This window comes from Eulemur rufifrons, chromosome 21 (genome assembly GCF_041146395.1).
Source record: "Eulemur rufifrons isolate Redbay chromosome 21, OSU_ERuf_1, whole genome shotgun sequence".
Taxonomy (NCBI): domain Eukaryota; kingdom Metazoa; phylum Chordata; class Mammalia; order Primates; family Lemuridae; genus Eulemur; species Eulemur rufifrons.
The window spans coordinates 18,846,894-18,862,891 of NC_091003.1; the positions used below are offsets into that span (position 1 = coordinate 18,846,894).

At 42.4% G+C, this 15,998-nt stretch overlaps 1 protein-coding gene across 2 annotated transcripts in view; it reads left to right on the forward strand.

The window, feature by feature from the left end:
- The window catches only part of PITPNB (phosphatidylinositol transfer protein beta), a 62,504-nt gene extending 51,738 nt beyond the window's left edge, over nt 1-10,766 (forward strand). The window contains exons 9-12 of one of the 2 annotated variants that reach the window (XM_069496761.1): nt 2,423-2,533; nt 4,152-4,274; nt 7,519-7,604; nt 8,798-10,766. In XM_069496761.1, coding sequence (XP_069352862.1) covers nt 2,423-2,533; nt 4,152-4,274; nt 7,519-7,566 — 282 coding nt within the window. In that variant the 3' untranslated portion in view covers nt 7,567-7,604; nt 8,798-10,766. The remainder of the gene's footprint in view (nt 1-2,422; nt 2,534-4,151; nt 4,275-7,518; nt 7,605-8,797) is intronic. The other variant, XM_069496760.1, reaches the window with a different exon arrangement.
- Nucleotides 10,767-15,998: the final 5,232 nt, after the last annotated feature.

The window sequence follows — 15,998 nt, forward strand, 5'->3', positions numbered from 1 at the left end:
AATCACACGGTTCTCTGCCAGCCATCTTTATGTCCCCTGACAACACCTAGCATGGAGTGAAGTGTAAATGGTGCCCATTTAATATTTACTGAATTAAACTTATTCATAAAGTGTGTGGTAGGGTGTGCAGATGTGTTTATGTATACCAACACACACATGCTGACTTTTCACGTTGGTACTCTTGTTTTACGGAAGGAAAATCATGGAAAAATAGAGCTAAACTTAGCCAGGTTCTTCTGTTAGCATAGAATTTACCTGCAGAAGAACAGTTTGCTGTAATATTTTTGTTTACATGCTTGCTGGCGTTAACTCCTCGATTTAACCCAGGTATCAGGTCATTATTCAGAAGATGAAATGTTGTTACAGAATAGATGTCCTAAGAAAAGTTGATCAGTCATGTAGTGTGCTACAGAACTTTCAGTCCCATTAATAATACCAAGATAGAATTTTTTCATATAGCATATTCATAGAATTAACTGGAAACTGGAACAGCACATTATTTGGGAAAAAATGTGGTCTAGTGCTGTGATCGCGTAAATGAAGAATGATCTTGAAGTTTTAGAGGAGGACCTAGAAATTCAACATTGTTTGAATTTATGTGGCTGAATGGAAGGAACCTTTGCTCACACACAGCTCATTGAAAATGGAATGTGCAAATGAGTTGAAGCTGACAAGAGGCAGGGGTGGTGCACAGTGTGACTAATACTGGTATTGTGATGTCCGAGCTCATGTGAAGCTGAGGACAGTGGTGAAGGAGGGAGAGTCCTTGTGAAAAGCTGCTTTGGTCTTTGACCCAGTGATCTAGTTCTTATAAAAGGGGTCCCCGTAGTGTTGCACATGACTTCCCACTCATACGAGGAAATTTGTTTAAAATTGCCTTGCAGATTCAGAGTGGTGAATACGACTCTCATTAAAGAATAAGGGAGAGGGGGAACTAGTATGTGTTAAGGCCTTGAGTCCCACCTGCTAAGCATGGAACATACACTGCCTTACTTAGTCCTCACAACAGTTCTAAGATGATGTAGCCTTTTTTTAAAAAAAATCGTCACCTTACAAGCATACCAGCGTTGGGGTTTAGGGCTTACAGAGCCTTTCCCCAGATCATACCTGCAGTCTGCCTCTGCTTTCGTATGTGCCTTCTGCACTGGACTGTGCGCTCCTGAGACAGTACCATGCCTGTGTTTGCTCACGGCCGTGAGCCCGTCCCAGGGTCTTCTGGGTCAGCTCTGGAGTGTTTTGATCTCCTGCGTACATCACCTTGGAAGTGGACCGGTACACTGAGTGGGCCCATAGTGGAAACCCTGATGTGTGCTGCCAGTTCCTGGTTGACCCCCACTCACGCCTTCCTGAGAAGAAACGTGCGAATATATTGAACTCACCACAGCAGAGCTCGTATCGATAGGTTTCACAGACATGGTCGTTGATGCCACAGGCTGCAATCCCCACTCTAGTGTTTACAATGGAAATTTTCAGAACCAACCAAAAACCTAAAAGACTAGAACAGTAAACACGACCACCTGAATTTGCTTTCCCCTCCCCTCTTCTCCCTCTCTCCTTCTTTTCACATAAAGATATATTTTTAAATTTTTTGGCTAAACCTAAAATTTCAGAGTTGTATTTTACACTCTGAACCTACAGTGACATAATCTGGGGATCTGAATTCTAATTGCTTCTTTTTTATGTCTTCTTTTGAAAGCAAATTGCAGATACATTTTTATCTCTTTAGTCTCTTTTAATCTAGATAGTCTCTCCACGTCTGTCGCTTGGCTTTTTTAAAAAATATTTTATTTTCCCTTGTTTACCAGAACAAGTCTTGATTTGATTCCTGACTACACCATTTAAACTGAGGTGTCATCATCTGTGGAATTTAAAGTCCATATATATAGGATTTGCCCGTGAATACTTGAAATTACAGATCGTTTCTGCTGTTGCTCACTTTTCACACCCCCCTTCTGTTGAGAACGTCTCAGTTAATAAACGTGGCTCTTCCACTCGGCAATATTGATAGATGATACACAAGAAGACTGAACTTTCTCATCAGTTTTTAGTGTGCCTTGCCACATCCACGGTGGGAGTGTGATAATGGCATTAGGAGAACCCTTACGTATAACAGTCTCACTATTGACAGGATGCGAATAGAATTTGGTATTTAATATGAAATCTGAATATGTAATTTGAGGCAGAGCAATGCGCCTATGAAACTATAGAGCTAGGAAGTAACTTGGTCTGTGGAAGGAGGGTTTGCCCCAGGGGAATGTTACGGCCTCTGCTAAAATGATTTTGAATTTTCAAATATCTGAATTAAACACGTGAGATTGTAATTTTTTCATGTATGTCTGTGATGTCATTATACAACAGCCAGTTTTAATCAAAACATAAATATTTAAGTCATGACTTCTCCTTTGCAATTTTTCTCATCTAGAAGGAGCTCGCAAACAGCCCCGACTGCCCTCAGATGTGTGCCTATAAGCTGGTGACCATCAAATTCAAGTGGTGGGGACTGCAGAGCAAAGTAGAAAACTTCATTCAGAAGGTAAAATCTGTTACAATGTGGTGACTTAAATTTAGGGTAAGATTTGAGCTGGCTCTTAGTGGGGTGTTTTGGTTTTTTTTTCTTATTTTTTTTTCTCCTTTATGAATGAAAATTATCGTCCCTGCATAATTCATTTTCTGCCCTTCTTTTTATCCTTAGAAACAGCAAGGACAGATGCCACCAGATATTTTAAGGGGCTTTGTTTGGAGAAGAGCACAGTGCTTTTTTGTTCAAAGTGCTTTCCTTGCGGTTTGCCCAGCACTTCCATAGAGAGCCGTTTTCACATACAGCATTGTACCCGAGGGGACCTGGCATTCTGGCGCTGGCTTTAAGGGAAGGACAGGCCCAGCCTGCTGAGGGGCTCCTCTGCCCTGGCTCAGCTGGACTCCTCCACCCCCAGTGTCTCTCATGGCATACATACCTTGTGCCTTCATAGGAAATGTCTTCTTTAGAGGTCCTCTCCGAGTATAGGTACACTCTGAACTAAGGTGACACAATCTGAGGATCCAAATTCTAATTGCTTCTTTTTTATGTGGTCTTTATTAAAGTGAAAGTAACATGGGCAGTTAGGTCTAGGAAGGGGGAGAATTGCGGTTGTATAAATACACATGGTTATTAATACACAGGGCATGTGGAATTTCCTCGATATTTACTTTCCCTGTGGTGTGAATATTTATTCCATTATTATTATAAAGAACCCCCGTTATATCTCAGATTCCCACAACTGGTTGTATCTGTTTCACTGTGACCTTTCTACTTTTAAACCACAGCCGCTATAATATTTTAAAAGAAAAGGATCTTTAAGTGCTGGAAACTTCGATGATTCACGGGCCTGCTTTCAGTTGGCCCACAGTAGGCACTCTGTAAATATTGGCTTCCTTCCTTCCTCTTGGATCATGATAATAGATTAACAATCCAGTTTTAATAAATAGAAGTCACACATGTAATTGATGGAAGTCCCTTCTGCTCATGGAAAAAAATTAAAAAGTTGAAGATTGTCCAGAAGTACTTACTGTTCCGTGCACTTTTTCTCTATTGGGAAAGTTGAGTACAACTTAAATCATTCAGCAATTAAAACCAGTAATTACACACATGGTTTTATATATATAGTAGCAGTAACATATAGTGGAGAAAAGTTAATGGAGAGTATGTAATGATTCTTAATAAAACGTCTTTATTCCAAAGAACCCAGGACTCTCTTCTTTCAGTACTTCACAGTATTCCTTTGAATTGCAGGGAGGTTAAGAATGACAATGTATAGTTTTATAGCAGAAGAAATCTAGTTAACCTTTGCTCATTGACATTTAGAGAAAGGTAAAAATAAATCTGACCCAGCCAGAAGTATGTTGGATCAGATCATACACACCACGTTTTTTTTAGTTTCTACTAGATCATGACACGTTTGCCAGGGGAGATTATTTTCCATTTCACAGGGAAACCTTTCTTTTTATTTTGCTATACAAAATGGTAATAGGACGGAATCAATATTTTCACTAATCTATATAGAGTGGGCTTTTTAAACCACGCACATGTAAATTTCATAGGTTAATCAGGTTAATGTGTCATTAATCTTAGGTTTTTGCCATCCTAAGCTACTTTTTTTTGTTTGTTTTAACAGCAGGAAAAAAGGATATTTACAAACTTTCATCGCCAGCTTTTTTGTTGGATTGACAAGTGGATCGATCTGACAATGGAAGACATTAGGAGGATGGAAGATGAGACTCAGAAAGAATTAGAAACAGTAAGACTTTCTGCTCTATGGTAGTTCTCTAATTTCCCCTTTTCTTAAACTGTGTACATGCTTAGTAAGTGTAGAGTTAAAATTAGGAAGAGTTGTATTAAAAGTTTTTCCCTTAATCTGTTTATCCTCCTCAAAATGGAGTTTCTCAAACACTGATACACCTTCGCGTGTTCTGATTTCTCTTTCATTGAGCATCTTTCATGAAGGTAGACTAGAGCTTTCATGATCTAGAATTTGTTAACTGTAAAATATCCGGTGGTTTTGTATTCCTTCTCGTGCATTAATTCTCTGTGCTGGTACCTGGTTCACAGTAGAGCAAGTTGCCTTTGGCTCAGTTTGTGTCACAGCAAGTTACAAGTGTTAGCAACGTAAGTCCTAGTCCCCTCTTCTGTAGGAAAGGTAAGGCTAGTGGTATTGTCACGGATTCCAGAAATGCCTCCTTCCCTTCCCCCACTAGCAGTGGATCCTTATTTCTTCATAAGCTTTAGGCAGAGTCAGGAGGTCAGCATGTCATGTTTCAGTGTTAAAGGCCACCCCAGCTCTTCCCCGCCACCGGTGAGCAGGCCTTGCAGCCAGTGGGCGTCTCCTCTCTCCCAGGGACGGATTCTTCTTTGGCTTCTTCTTACATGTATCTGGTTTTGTTTTTGCCTGGGCCACGCATGTCTTCAGTTGGCAGTAAAGCCCCACGGGAGAAACGAACCCAAGGAATGTCCAGGGCCCGCTGGTGGTTTCCATGCGGTCATCTCGAGCCCTGCCAGCAGGCCCGGTTTTGGAAGCCCTGCAGGTGTGATTATTTGACGAATGCCTGTGTGTGAGGCAGGAACTCCATTTAATCACAGGAGAATGGCAGCAAACCAGGTTCTTTGGCACAGAAGGAAATCTGTTTCTTTGGCACATAGCATCGTTTGAATCCGTGTTTAAAATTGCTTACTTTTGGTGATTACAGCAGATCTGCTTCTAATTAGCTTTATACAAACCTTCTGAGAGGACTAGGACATATTTTCTTTATAAGGCAATAAAATGTTTTAACCTTATCTTATACATAAAGTAAACTACAGACAGACTCCAACTTATGAATGGATTTTGTTCCAGAAATTAAGTTGATTGTTTGAAATTTGGAACATATTTTCCCATAGAGACAACATTATAAATTGGGGTTTGGTTTCTAGATTCTCCAGTGGAAGCCTCTTTGGCCCCAGTTTCTCATACTGATGGCAAGACTCTGAGTTCTGGAAATTGGGAGTAGGGTGGTAAAATAGCAAGGGTGGAAGATGCTCCCTCACCCCCTTGTTTTTAGCCTGGCCACAGGCAAAATATTTAAACAGGTGAGGGTAGGTCATGGGCACTTCCTACTTTTCATGCCTCTCTCCCACTTCTGTTTTTTCTTTCTCAAGAGTCGGGTGCCTTTTTCTGACTCTAACAAGCACCCCATCCCCACCCCCACTCCACTTTACTCGGCTTTAGTCCCTTTTCCCTGCCTTGCCTGGTGTTGCTCCCTCCAGTGGCTCCAGGCTCTAGAGAGACCTGCCAGCGCTGCGTCCGGCCCCTCCGAGCAGCTGGTGTCCACCGAATGTGGAAAAGAAGCAGCATGATTATACTCACTCACGCTAAGTTTATGATACAGCACTGGCATTTCCAACAAGGATTTACCGACACCAAGAGAAACAGAAAACATTTATTTTTGTTGTCTGAAACTCTCAGGAAAGAGCCTTTCTCTCAGTTTAATTTTTGTGCTGAGAAAGTGATATCACACAAGGAAGAGCCGTTACCATGGGCTGGGTGATGAATGAAGCCCTCCCTGGCTTGAGCCCTTGGACAGAACTTGACTGAGACCTCTTGCTCCGGAGTGGTCCCAGTGTTGTCGTGGATCTGGTGGCTTGCACCCATCTACGGCAGTGGGTCTGCAGACTCAGCCTCTTCTCCATGCGCGTCAGTCATTTGTGAGTGGGGAATTGCACCCAAGAAGGTGTAAGATAGACAAGTAATTACACAGAAGCCCAATTTATTAGACTGGATCATCATTCTTGTGCCCACGTGGCATGAAGTTGGTAGAAATCTGTCACTGGTTCAAGGTGAAGGTACATGGTTTCTTGGTTAAATATTTCAGCAACATTTTAAGACAGATTTCAGCATTAAGAGCTGATCATCTTAATCTGAGTCCTTTTTACTGTAGGTCATTGGGGAGTGCTTCATTGCACGTGGCAGTGCTGCTGCCCTGAGTCCTGACGGCTGGTCTGTGAGCATCTTCAGAATCTGGGCAGCACTGTGCCTGCAGGCCCAGAACCCCTACCCGGAAAGCACCCGCCTCCTGAGGAGGCCTAGCGTTTGAAAGTCCTCTTCACCACTCAGGAATGAACCCTTTTCTTGAGGTCCTGACACCTGATGTTAGAATTTGATACATTGTAATGCTCTTAATTTGCAAATATTTTAAGAATTGGATTTCTTTCAAATGTGTTTTGGCCCTGGAGAGAAGGACTAGTATCTTGAGAGGTTAGGCCCGAGAGGAATGCCCCCCGGGGTTAGGTTTGGCAGCTGAAGGAGTACTTTGTTAAACCTTATACCTGTTTGTTTTCAACTGGCACTTCTAGGGGTGGAGGGTGAGAGTATGTGTTGAGTTTTGGAAATGTATTTATTGCATTTGTTTGTTTTCTGTGCATTTATTTTTTGATTTTTCTTGTTGAGTTTTTTTGTCCGTGGGCTGTTGTTATGAATGCTTGTCCTTTCTGGTGCATCTGATGTCCTGCATTGTTTGCCGTACGTTATTTCTGTGCTTACTCGCTCTTCTTTCCCTCTTCCTCTTTTCAGTAAACTTCCTTCAGAGAACTCCACTCAGAGACTCTGGTCTCAGAAGTAGCCACAGGTGGCCACACCGTCTGGCTTTCTGTCTGGTCTAGGGACCATAAAAATAAAGACCAGACTATTGTGGTATTTTTTCACATTATATTGGCAAACAGTTTATTTACCCATTGGCTATCTTTGACAATTAAATATTATCAGTCTGCGAGCTTTTCTACATTTAAGAATAGATATACATTTTTTATGCTTGTGTGAAAATAGCCTTTTGCAAGATTCTTTAAACCAAGATTACTAGAGAGGCCTCAGAACTTCTTTCTTAATGTATATAACAGTTATAAACTGGCAGCCATCACTTCATAATCTCTTCTAGACCTTTTTTCTCCCCTTGTTTACTAACCCCTTATTTAGAGTCTGATTTCAGCAGCTCACAATTTTATTTTACATTTAGATGCGTAAGAAGGGTTCCGTTCGAGGCACGTCGGCTGCTGATGTCTAGATGAGTCCCCTGTAGGGTCAGAGACAATATCAAACTGTGTAAGTGAAGACCTGGGTAAAAAGACGTTTCGAAACCTATACCTTTTTGCTGATGGGTAGTTAACTTTCTAAGCAAAGGCTCTAACTTAAATGTGATTTTATTTTTAGGATTTAAAAGATAAATATTTTAGAAATTGACAGTGAACACTTGAGTTATTCTTTAAGAATTTTCTCTGTGGAACAGGTTTAATTTAGCAATCTCAGGCTGGTTGTTAGTGTTACAGGTTAGAGCCCAGCTGTTAAATGCGCATGTTCATCACATAGCATTGTCCTAGAAGCTGGCTGATTTTTTGATAGCCAGTTAATTGTGGTTAGTAAGGAAATATGTAAAAGCATTTTAAATCAAACAAAGATTCTTCATTCCATACCATAAGGATCAACCTCAGTAATTCATTTTAGTTGAAATTTTTTCTGTGCACCAGAAAGTCTTCCTTCATGTTTAATCTTCAGTTATCTTTATAGTTAGCTTTACTCTGTGTAAATTCACTGTGGTTTTAATTTACAGTGTAAAACATTTCAGTGGTCTTATTTCTCTAAGACAAATTTATATGTCCAGATGACAGATTTTCCAGGGGTTGGGGGCGAGGCATCAGAATCTACCCCACATATTGAAACCAGTGTGAGTAAACAAATATCAACAGCATACTGTCGTCATTTGTTAATATGGAACTACAGTGTTTATTGAAGAAAAGAACAAGACAGAACACTCCTGTCCCTCCACTGTGGTTCTTTGCTGCCCCCTTACATGAGCTACCTGCTCTTTAATTATCGAACATGAAAGGATAAATGAAGTGTTCTGTTGCGAACAAAAAGTAGTTGTACGAAATAAGAATGAAGTAACTCTTCCAAGATTCCCCTAAAGCTCTTTGTTTAAATTCAATGTTCATTAAAATTTTTTTTTATTTTTACTTTTGTTAAGTTCTCTTAAGTTTCTGTGATTTATTTTGTGATTCTGCTTCTAATTTATTTTCCCCTCTGATAAAACAAAATGTGACGCCATTATTAGTAAGACTAAAATCTCTTTAAATAGATTAAGTTTTTAAAGATGCAGTAGTTGGGGTATATTTTATGCCAAAAGTTTTGCTACGTTGAGAATTTTTTCTGGGGAGTGTGTGTGACAGGCTGCTGTCTCACGTTTTCTGTGTCTTTCTGTATTTTAACCCATTTTGCACTGTCTTTCACTTTTCTTACAGTTACGTAATCAAGGTCAAGTGAGGGGAACAAGTGCAGCCAGTGATGAGTGAAGAAGAATCTGACCAGTATCTTACAGTGTTGAAGTTTCCCAGCGTTTGCTTGTAATGATACACACACATGCACAGGTTCCCAGCCACGTGTGTATACATGTGTGTGCATCTGTAGCTGTATATAAAACGCATGTAGAGCTACAGATCCAGATACACATATTTGTGTATATATGTACATACAAACATACTGAAGGGATTAGTACAATTTCTCCAAAGTACTGTACCTATCTTCAGCAAGAATGCAAAAGAAAATATTTTCAATATATATACCTGGAACAGATTTTAATAAGTATCAGAGTAATACCATTAATGGACAAATTTGACTGCATTGTAATACTAGCTGGTATGTTTCATAAATGTCAAGCTGTGGACCAATATATATAGCCTTTTGTTATTTTTCTGTTCTTTTAAATCAGTCTCTTATAAATTTTTATTTTAGTCCTATAAGCAGCAGACTCCCACAGAAAAATTTCTTCAAAATTTTTTGGTATTCCAGTGAATCTGGAATGTAAACTCAGAATGTATTTATAACTATTTATTTCTGGACAGTTATTATCTTGTAGCCAAATTTGACAATATCTATTAAGTAAGGAGTAAAGTTACAGGCCAGTTTTTACTTATTTGCCCTGAGGGAAAAATCCTTTTAAAAAAAAATGTCTGGTTTTTATTGGATTTTTATATTTTAAATTTCAAATATTTTTCTATATCAAACCTAGCAAAAATGGAGATGATGGTTTGTGATTTATAGTAAACACTAGATAATATTCAGGCTTCTGTTAGACAAATTCGTGAAGAAATTAATCTTAATAATATTGTAGGCTATGTAGAAAAATTAAAAGTATGGCACTTCCGTGGAGTCTTGTTTTGGAAATGATTTTTCTGGATTAACAGCTTGGAAACTATGCAAATGGTCGAGGTTCCTCACAGCTCACACGATACAATGTAGATAGTGATGACATTTTGCTCTTTCCATGTTGAAATACACTTCAAGGAGGAGATGCTGCCTTCGAGATAGGAGTTTAAGGCGCAGCTGAGTCCTGCCTGCGCACGATGAGGGGGCCCTGCCAAGGGGCCCGGGGACCTGACTCCGGGTCGCGCTCCCAGGTGGGATGTCGTCAGAACATATCCTGAATGGGCATCACGAGGATGCTGGTTAGAAGCCGCTGCCACCTTGTTTTGTTTTGTTTTGTTTTTTAAAGAACAATAGCTAGGTAAGATTTTTATAAGCTTTCTCTGTCCGAATCCAGTTTTTCTCCTGTCAGTCCTGGAAGCTTGAACAGAATAATATTGTTGAAGCCTTCAGGCCACAAACTGTCCTTTTTAACCTCCCGGTCCTTCTACAACACGCCAACCCCTGCAGTCAGCTCACAGCGGTCTGATGTGCTGCCAGTCCTGCCCTCCCTGCCCCTCGGTTTCCCACATGGCCCGTGTCCCCACTGGAGCGATTGCAGCGAATCAGACAAGGAAGGATGCTTAGGGTCACGACTGCATTGTGATACCCAGTTATCCTCAGCAGCAAATCCCACATTTCATATATCCTTTGTGTACTCAGGATAAAGACTGATGTTTACTCTCTGGGCACTGGTTGTAAGATAGGTTTTGTTAGAGCATCATCATTGTCTGCAAAGTGTTTGGTGCGAGGAAGATTATTGCTAATTTTGTGAAATAAAGAGTCTAGCCCTCTCTTTTTAATGAACTTAACTCTCACTGGCATCTGTAGTATCATTGGGAGCTTGGGCACACATGGAAATGAGAGCCCGGCGCATGGATTTTAATGTTTTTCTAACAACTGTGGAGATTGGAGGGAATGTGTGGTGAATGTAAAATACCTAGTTTACTTGGCAGTCTCTTGTGTAAATTACAGTAAAACAAAGTAAATGAAATTTAAACAAAAAATAAATTTGATCACAAAATGCCACTTGTGTGCTTGAGTGGTTGTTTCCCTGATGCCACGTCTGGTTTGGAACACCGCAGCCCACTTCTCTGCTGCTTTTCCAAGAATTCTCTAAATTGCAGCACTACCTACCACTCTGGGAAAAACAAAGAAAAAACATTTGTTATTTTTTATTGGCAACTCTTATTCTTGAAATGCACCTATACCACACTAAGTTGTTATGTTTGGTTTCTTAAATAATTTTCTGTCTTTAAAAGCTTAGCAGTAAACTAAAGAAGGATTATATATTATTAGTCTCAGAAGTTTTTAAAAATTATTTTTAAAAGGAAAAATAGGGAAACCCATAGTATTTTTAAAGCACTCAGTAAGGATTTTGCCCATGATATTGTGATTGTTTAAAGATTGTGGTTTGGGGCTACTTCTTACCTCTCCTCCTGTAGGACTGTGTCATTTCTGGTCAACTGTTCTTTGTACGAGTAACAACTGTATTCTTGTGGTTCCAGCTGACATTCTAGGGCTGCTTCACATGAGGAGAGAGAGCCAGTTGCGTGAATGGATTTAATATGTAATGTTCTATGTTTGGGTGTTTTTCGGTTTGTTTTCTGAGGTAAGTTTCTTAATGTTCTATTTCAGACACAATGTTTGCATTTGTGGTGACAGCCTGTCATTGGTGCATTCAGCAGTCTGAGGACGCAGCACTCGTGGCTTGCTAGAGGGACCAAGATGAAGGTGGTGCACACTCTAGTGTGGAACACAGACATGTAAACAGATAAATTACAAGTCAGTGTGCGAGTCGTTTAAGAGCAGAGAGTTGTTTGAGAGGGTCTTAGACACCATCTTCATTGTGTGGATAAGAAAGCAAAAGTCATCATAGGCAGCTGGGTCCCAAGGAGCCCAGGGCGCCAGCTCTTGGGCAGGGTCAGGCACACCTGGGGACCCTCCTGGTTCCTGGCTGAGTCTTGCACTCCTTGTCCGTCAGTGGAGGCCGTAACTCGCAGCAGCAAGGGTTGGGGTCAGTTAAGTCATCGTGTTCTCCGGCACACGGGAGGTCCTCTTCTGGGCCTGTTCCATCCATTTACCAAACTGCCTCTTAGTTGATGTAAAATCACTTGAATCTCCTGCACTTGTGGACCTAACACTTGGCTTTTGAAGTTGAGCTTTTTCTGTCCCTTCTTCAACTTTTACTACACTGTAAAGTTTCAAGGCCCAGCTTTCTCCACGAATCTTGTCTCTGAGGAAGTGAGAGACATTTGTTGACATTTGTTTTTGTACATCTCTCAGCAGCTTCGTTGATAAGGGCGCAGTGTGCGATTCCCTGTTGTTCATTTGGAAAGAGAATGTTCTGACTTTGTTCTTAGACCCTCAGATTTGATCTCTTAAGAGCCACAGAGTGTTATGGGATGGAGTTTACTGGATCCAAAACAGATTTTTTTTTTTTTTCCAAGTTACACTCACTGCCAATTTTAGAGTTTGGGACTTTGCGTGACTGGGCGGGGAGGAGAGTGCTGGAGAACAGGTTAAAGGTTGTCCTGCTGAGCTTGGAGCATCTCCTGCCGACTACAAGTGCTTCCCAGGAGCCCTGCTGGTGTCACTTGGGGTTACGCTTTCTCGTTTGGAAATGTTAAGCAACACAGGTCCCTTCAAAGCCAGTTCTTCAACTGGATTGCGATGGGAAAAGTAGAAACTGCAGATATTCTAACGCTGCCTTGCACAAAAGTTCCAGGGCCAGCCTAGCGATTTAAAACAGCGCTCAGCAGTCTGGGACACCTGACGCTTTGATGTCCATCCCTTCCACCTGAAAGTGCCCAGTGGCAAGGCATCTTCATTGTTTTAAAAGGAATTCAGAACAAACTTTTGTTTCCCCCACTCCCTCAAGATCACTTCTGTCCCCAGAGAGTCTTGTAATCTCACCTGAGGAAGCCCTACTTCATGACTTCCTTATTATACATTTACATTTCTCTCTCTTCCATTAAGTTACATCATGAATTAAAACTTGTCCCTGGCTGGGCACAGTGGCTCACACCTGTAATCCTAACACTCTGGGAGGCTGAGGCAGGAGGATCGCTTCAGCCCAGGAGTTTGAGGTTGCTGTGAGCCAGGCAGATGCTATGGCACTCATGGCAACAGAATGAGACTCTGTCTCAAAAAAACAAACTTGTTCCTGATGAAAAAAGAATGTTTCCTCCATTCCTGGATCTTCTCATTGTACCCAGACTATGTCGTCAGGATTCCCATCCTTTGAGTAACGCTAGAAAAACTGGTTTGAAAAAATTCAACTCATGTGAACTAGTGTTCTCAGTCCTGGGTGCACGTTAGAATTAAGTGGGGAGCCTTTAGAAATATCAGTTACCTTCCAGTTGTCTTTCGATGGCTTGAGTTTTGTGTGCCCTCTTTTCAGGGGATGGGTAGAGAGGGAGAAGAATCCCCATTCTCTCTTCCTGAAAGGTCACTGAGATGACTGCCTCGTCTCTGGGTAATGAGATTCCCACCCATTGTTCAAAGCCCTGGGGCCAAGTGCCACTTCCTCCAGGAAGCCTGCCTTAACTTTGACTCCCTCTGCAGTGGTTTCACACCTTCGTTTGGCTCTTACAGACTCTACGCCTTGGTTAATAGATGTCATCTTCAAATCTCTCTCTGTTTTGTGGCCCATGTTAGTTTGGGAACTCCTTGGGGGTAGGTGCCATAGTTGCATCCCAAAGTCACTTACCTGGCTGGAAACTGACTCTCAAATTGCTCCTTTTTTACCGGCAATATATAGTTGTCTGTCCTATGCCAAGGCTCCTTTAGAGTCCTGGGGTTTGAGCAGAGGGGGAGTTTATAACCAAAAAGTCAGTAAGATCTAACTTCTGCCCTCACTAGCTGCAACAGGATATAGTCGTTAGGTGGCTAACAGCACAAAATGCGGGGACAGGACAGCGGAGGGAGCTCCAAGTCTGCGTTTGCCTCTTTGCTTTCCAGACACCTAAACTGGAGGTTTCAGAGTCTCTTTAAAGGAGTCTAAAACAAAACTCTTCTTAGCCCTTACTCATGCCCCAAAATGTACTGTCTGTTCCTCCCATCAGTTAACTGCGTCACTGGCTGTGCTGCCTGAGCCAGAAATCCTAATTGGTCCCCTAGTCTCAGAAAGTGTCCCCAGATGCCTGCAAAATCCTGCCTCTCTTTATGTCCTGGTCCAATCCAAACCATGCTCTGCTGGACCGTCCTCCTATCTAGGGCAGGGGTCCAAAAACCCTGCAAAAGGCTAAACAGTAAAGAGTTTAGGCTTTGTGGGCCATGTCGTCTGTTACAGCTGTTCAGTTCTGCATTTGTAATGCAAAAACCAGTCATAGACAATACATAAATAGTATGTCTGTTCCAATAAAACTTTATTGACACACACAGCTCGATTTGACTAGTGAAACCATAATTAGTTTGCCAAGCCCTCGTGTAGGACATTGTACGGATAACCTTCATCAGGCTCTGCCAGAGTTAACTTTCTAGACCATTCTTGGTGGTGCTGTGCCCCTGCTTAACCACGAGCATCTCTCCTGAGGCCCAAAAGCCCAGTGCAGCCAAAGCCAATGTCCAGTGTGAGCCCCTTTTGCCACTAGTAAAGGAGCCTGTGGCAGGTCGGTCACAGGTAAAGGAACTAAGCTGATTTCCTGGTGGCCCTTAACGTCGGTGTCGACCACAGAAATATTAATAGCTCTAAGCATCTGATTCCTAACCTACAGGAGGAGAAAGTCGAAGGCTGGAGCTATGATGTGTTGACAAAAGCCATTGATGTATGAAATACAATGAAGATAATTCTGGCTAGTTAGACCCTTCTCAATTGGCATATTTTGTTTCTCTCTCCGTTGTCCAGAAAATACCATCGGTGGCTGTTAAACTAAATGCCATTCTCATGGAAAGGTTTGTAGATACCCTATACCTTTTCCACGATGGAAACTGGACTCCCTAGATGCCATTGCTAACACGTTAACCTGGGCTTGGTGTCGTGGCTCCTGATGGGGAACCCCATGCCTTTGCCTAGAAAATTGACCCAGGGTGTCCCTGAGTCAGTGACACTTGATCTTGGGTTGAGTCTGTTTACTTCCTGGATTTCTGGGAAGCAGTAAAGCACCGTGACACGCGTCCAGCTCGCTGATCCCTTATAAACTCTGACGCCGCCTGCACATGAGTCGGTGGCGAGTTGCCTTGCACTCCAGACCGAGGAGTTTCATGAAGTGGAACGGAGGAGTGGCTTACAGTGTTTATTAATGTATGTGCTGAACAAAAGCTTCGCCTCTGGGCATCGCATTGCAAGCTGGGCTCCCTGCAGCCCGGAATACTGATGGCGTGTTCTCTCAGCACCGCCTCTACGTTCCCGTGGCCCGGGAGGCCCTGGAGCAACTTGTCAGTCTGCCGAGAGGTGCTGTGCGTGCTTCCCATCCAGGGTGTCCTGTAGCGCTCTCTCCCAGAACATCCACTTCTCCCAAGTAAGGCTGGAGGAGGTGTAGGATCAGGCCCGGAGCAGCAATGCCTGGACATCACACAATCCGTTCATTCCTTTAAGTCAGGGGCCAGCAAACTTTCCGCAAAAGGCCGGGTACTAAGTATTCTTGGCCTTGTGGGCCATGCAGTCTCTGTTGCAGCTCTGCCTGTCTAGTGGGAAAGTGGCCAGAGACATCACATAAACGAATGGGCGTGGCTGTGTTTCAATAAAACTTTATTTACACAAACAGGCAGCAGGTTGGATTTGGCCCAAGGGCCGTAGTTTGCCAACGCCTGCTTAACATTCTTCCTACGATCGTTTCTCTTACCAGATTGTGTAAAAAAAAAAGAAAAAATACCAGCTGATACTTAATAGCACCTACTGTGTGTCAGGTGCTATTCAAAACACAACCCATAATTGGCCTTACAACCACCCTCTGAGGCAGGTGAAGAAACTGAGGCCCAGATTAGTTAACTTGCCCCAGGTCATGTTACTAAAAGTGGTAGAGACAGGGTTGTAGCCTGGGGGCCACTCCAGAGTCGCCGGTGACCACTGCTCACGCTGCCTCCCTGTCTTTCAGAACCGCCAAGCTCCACGCTGGTGGCGTTTACTGAGACCCCCACGTAAGGAGTGGCCCTAATGATAAAAATTCTATGACGAACACCCTATGTTCTTAAACACCCCTGAGGAGCAAACTTCCATGACTCATTCTGCCCAGAGCTCAGAGTCAAGAAAACATTTCTTCCTAGACAGTGTTGAATTTCCCCCTCGGCCTGTGCGTCAGGAAACCTCCGTGTTGCGTT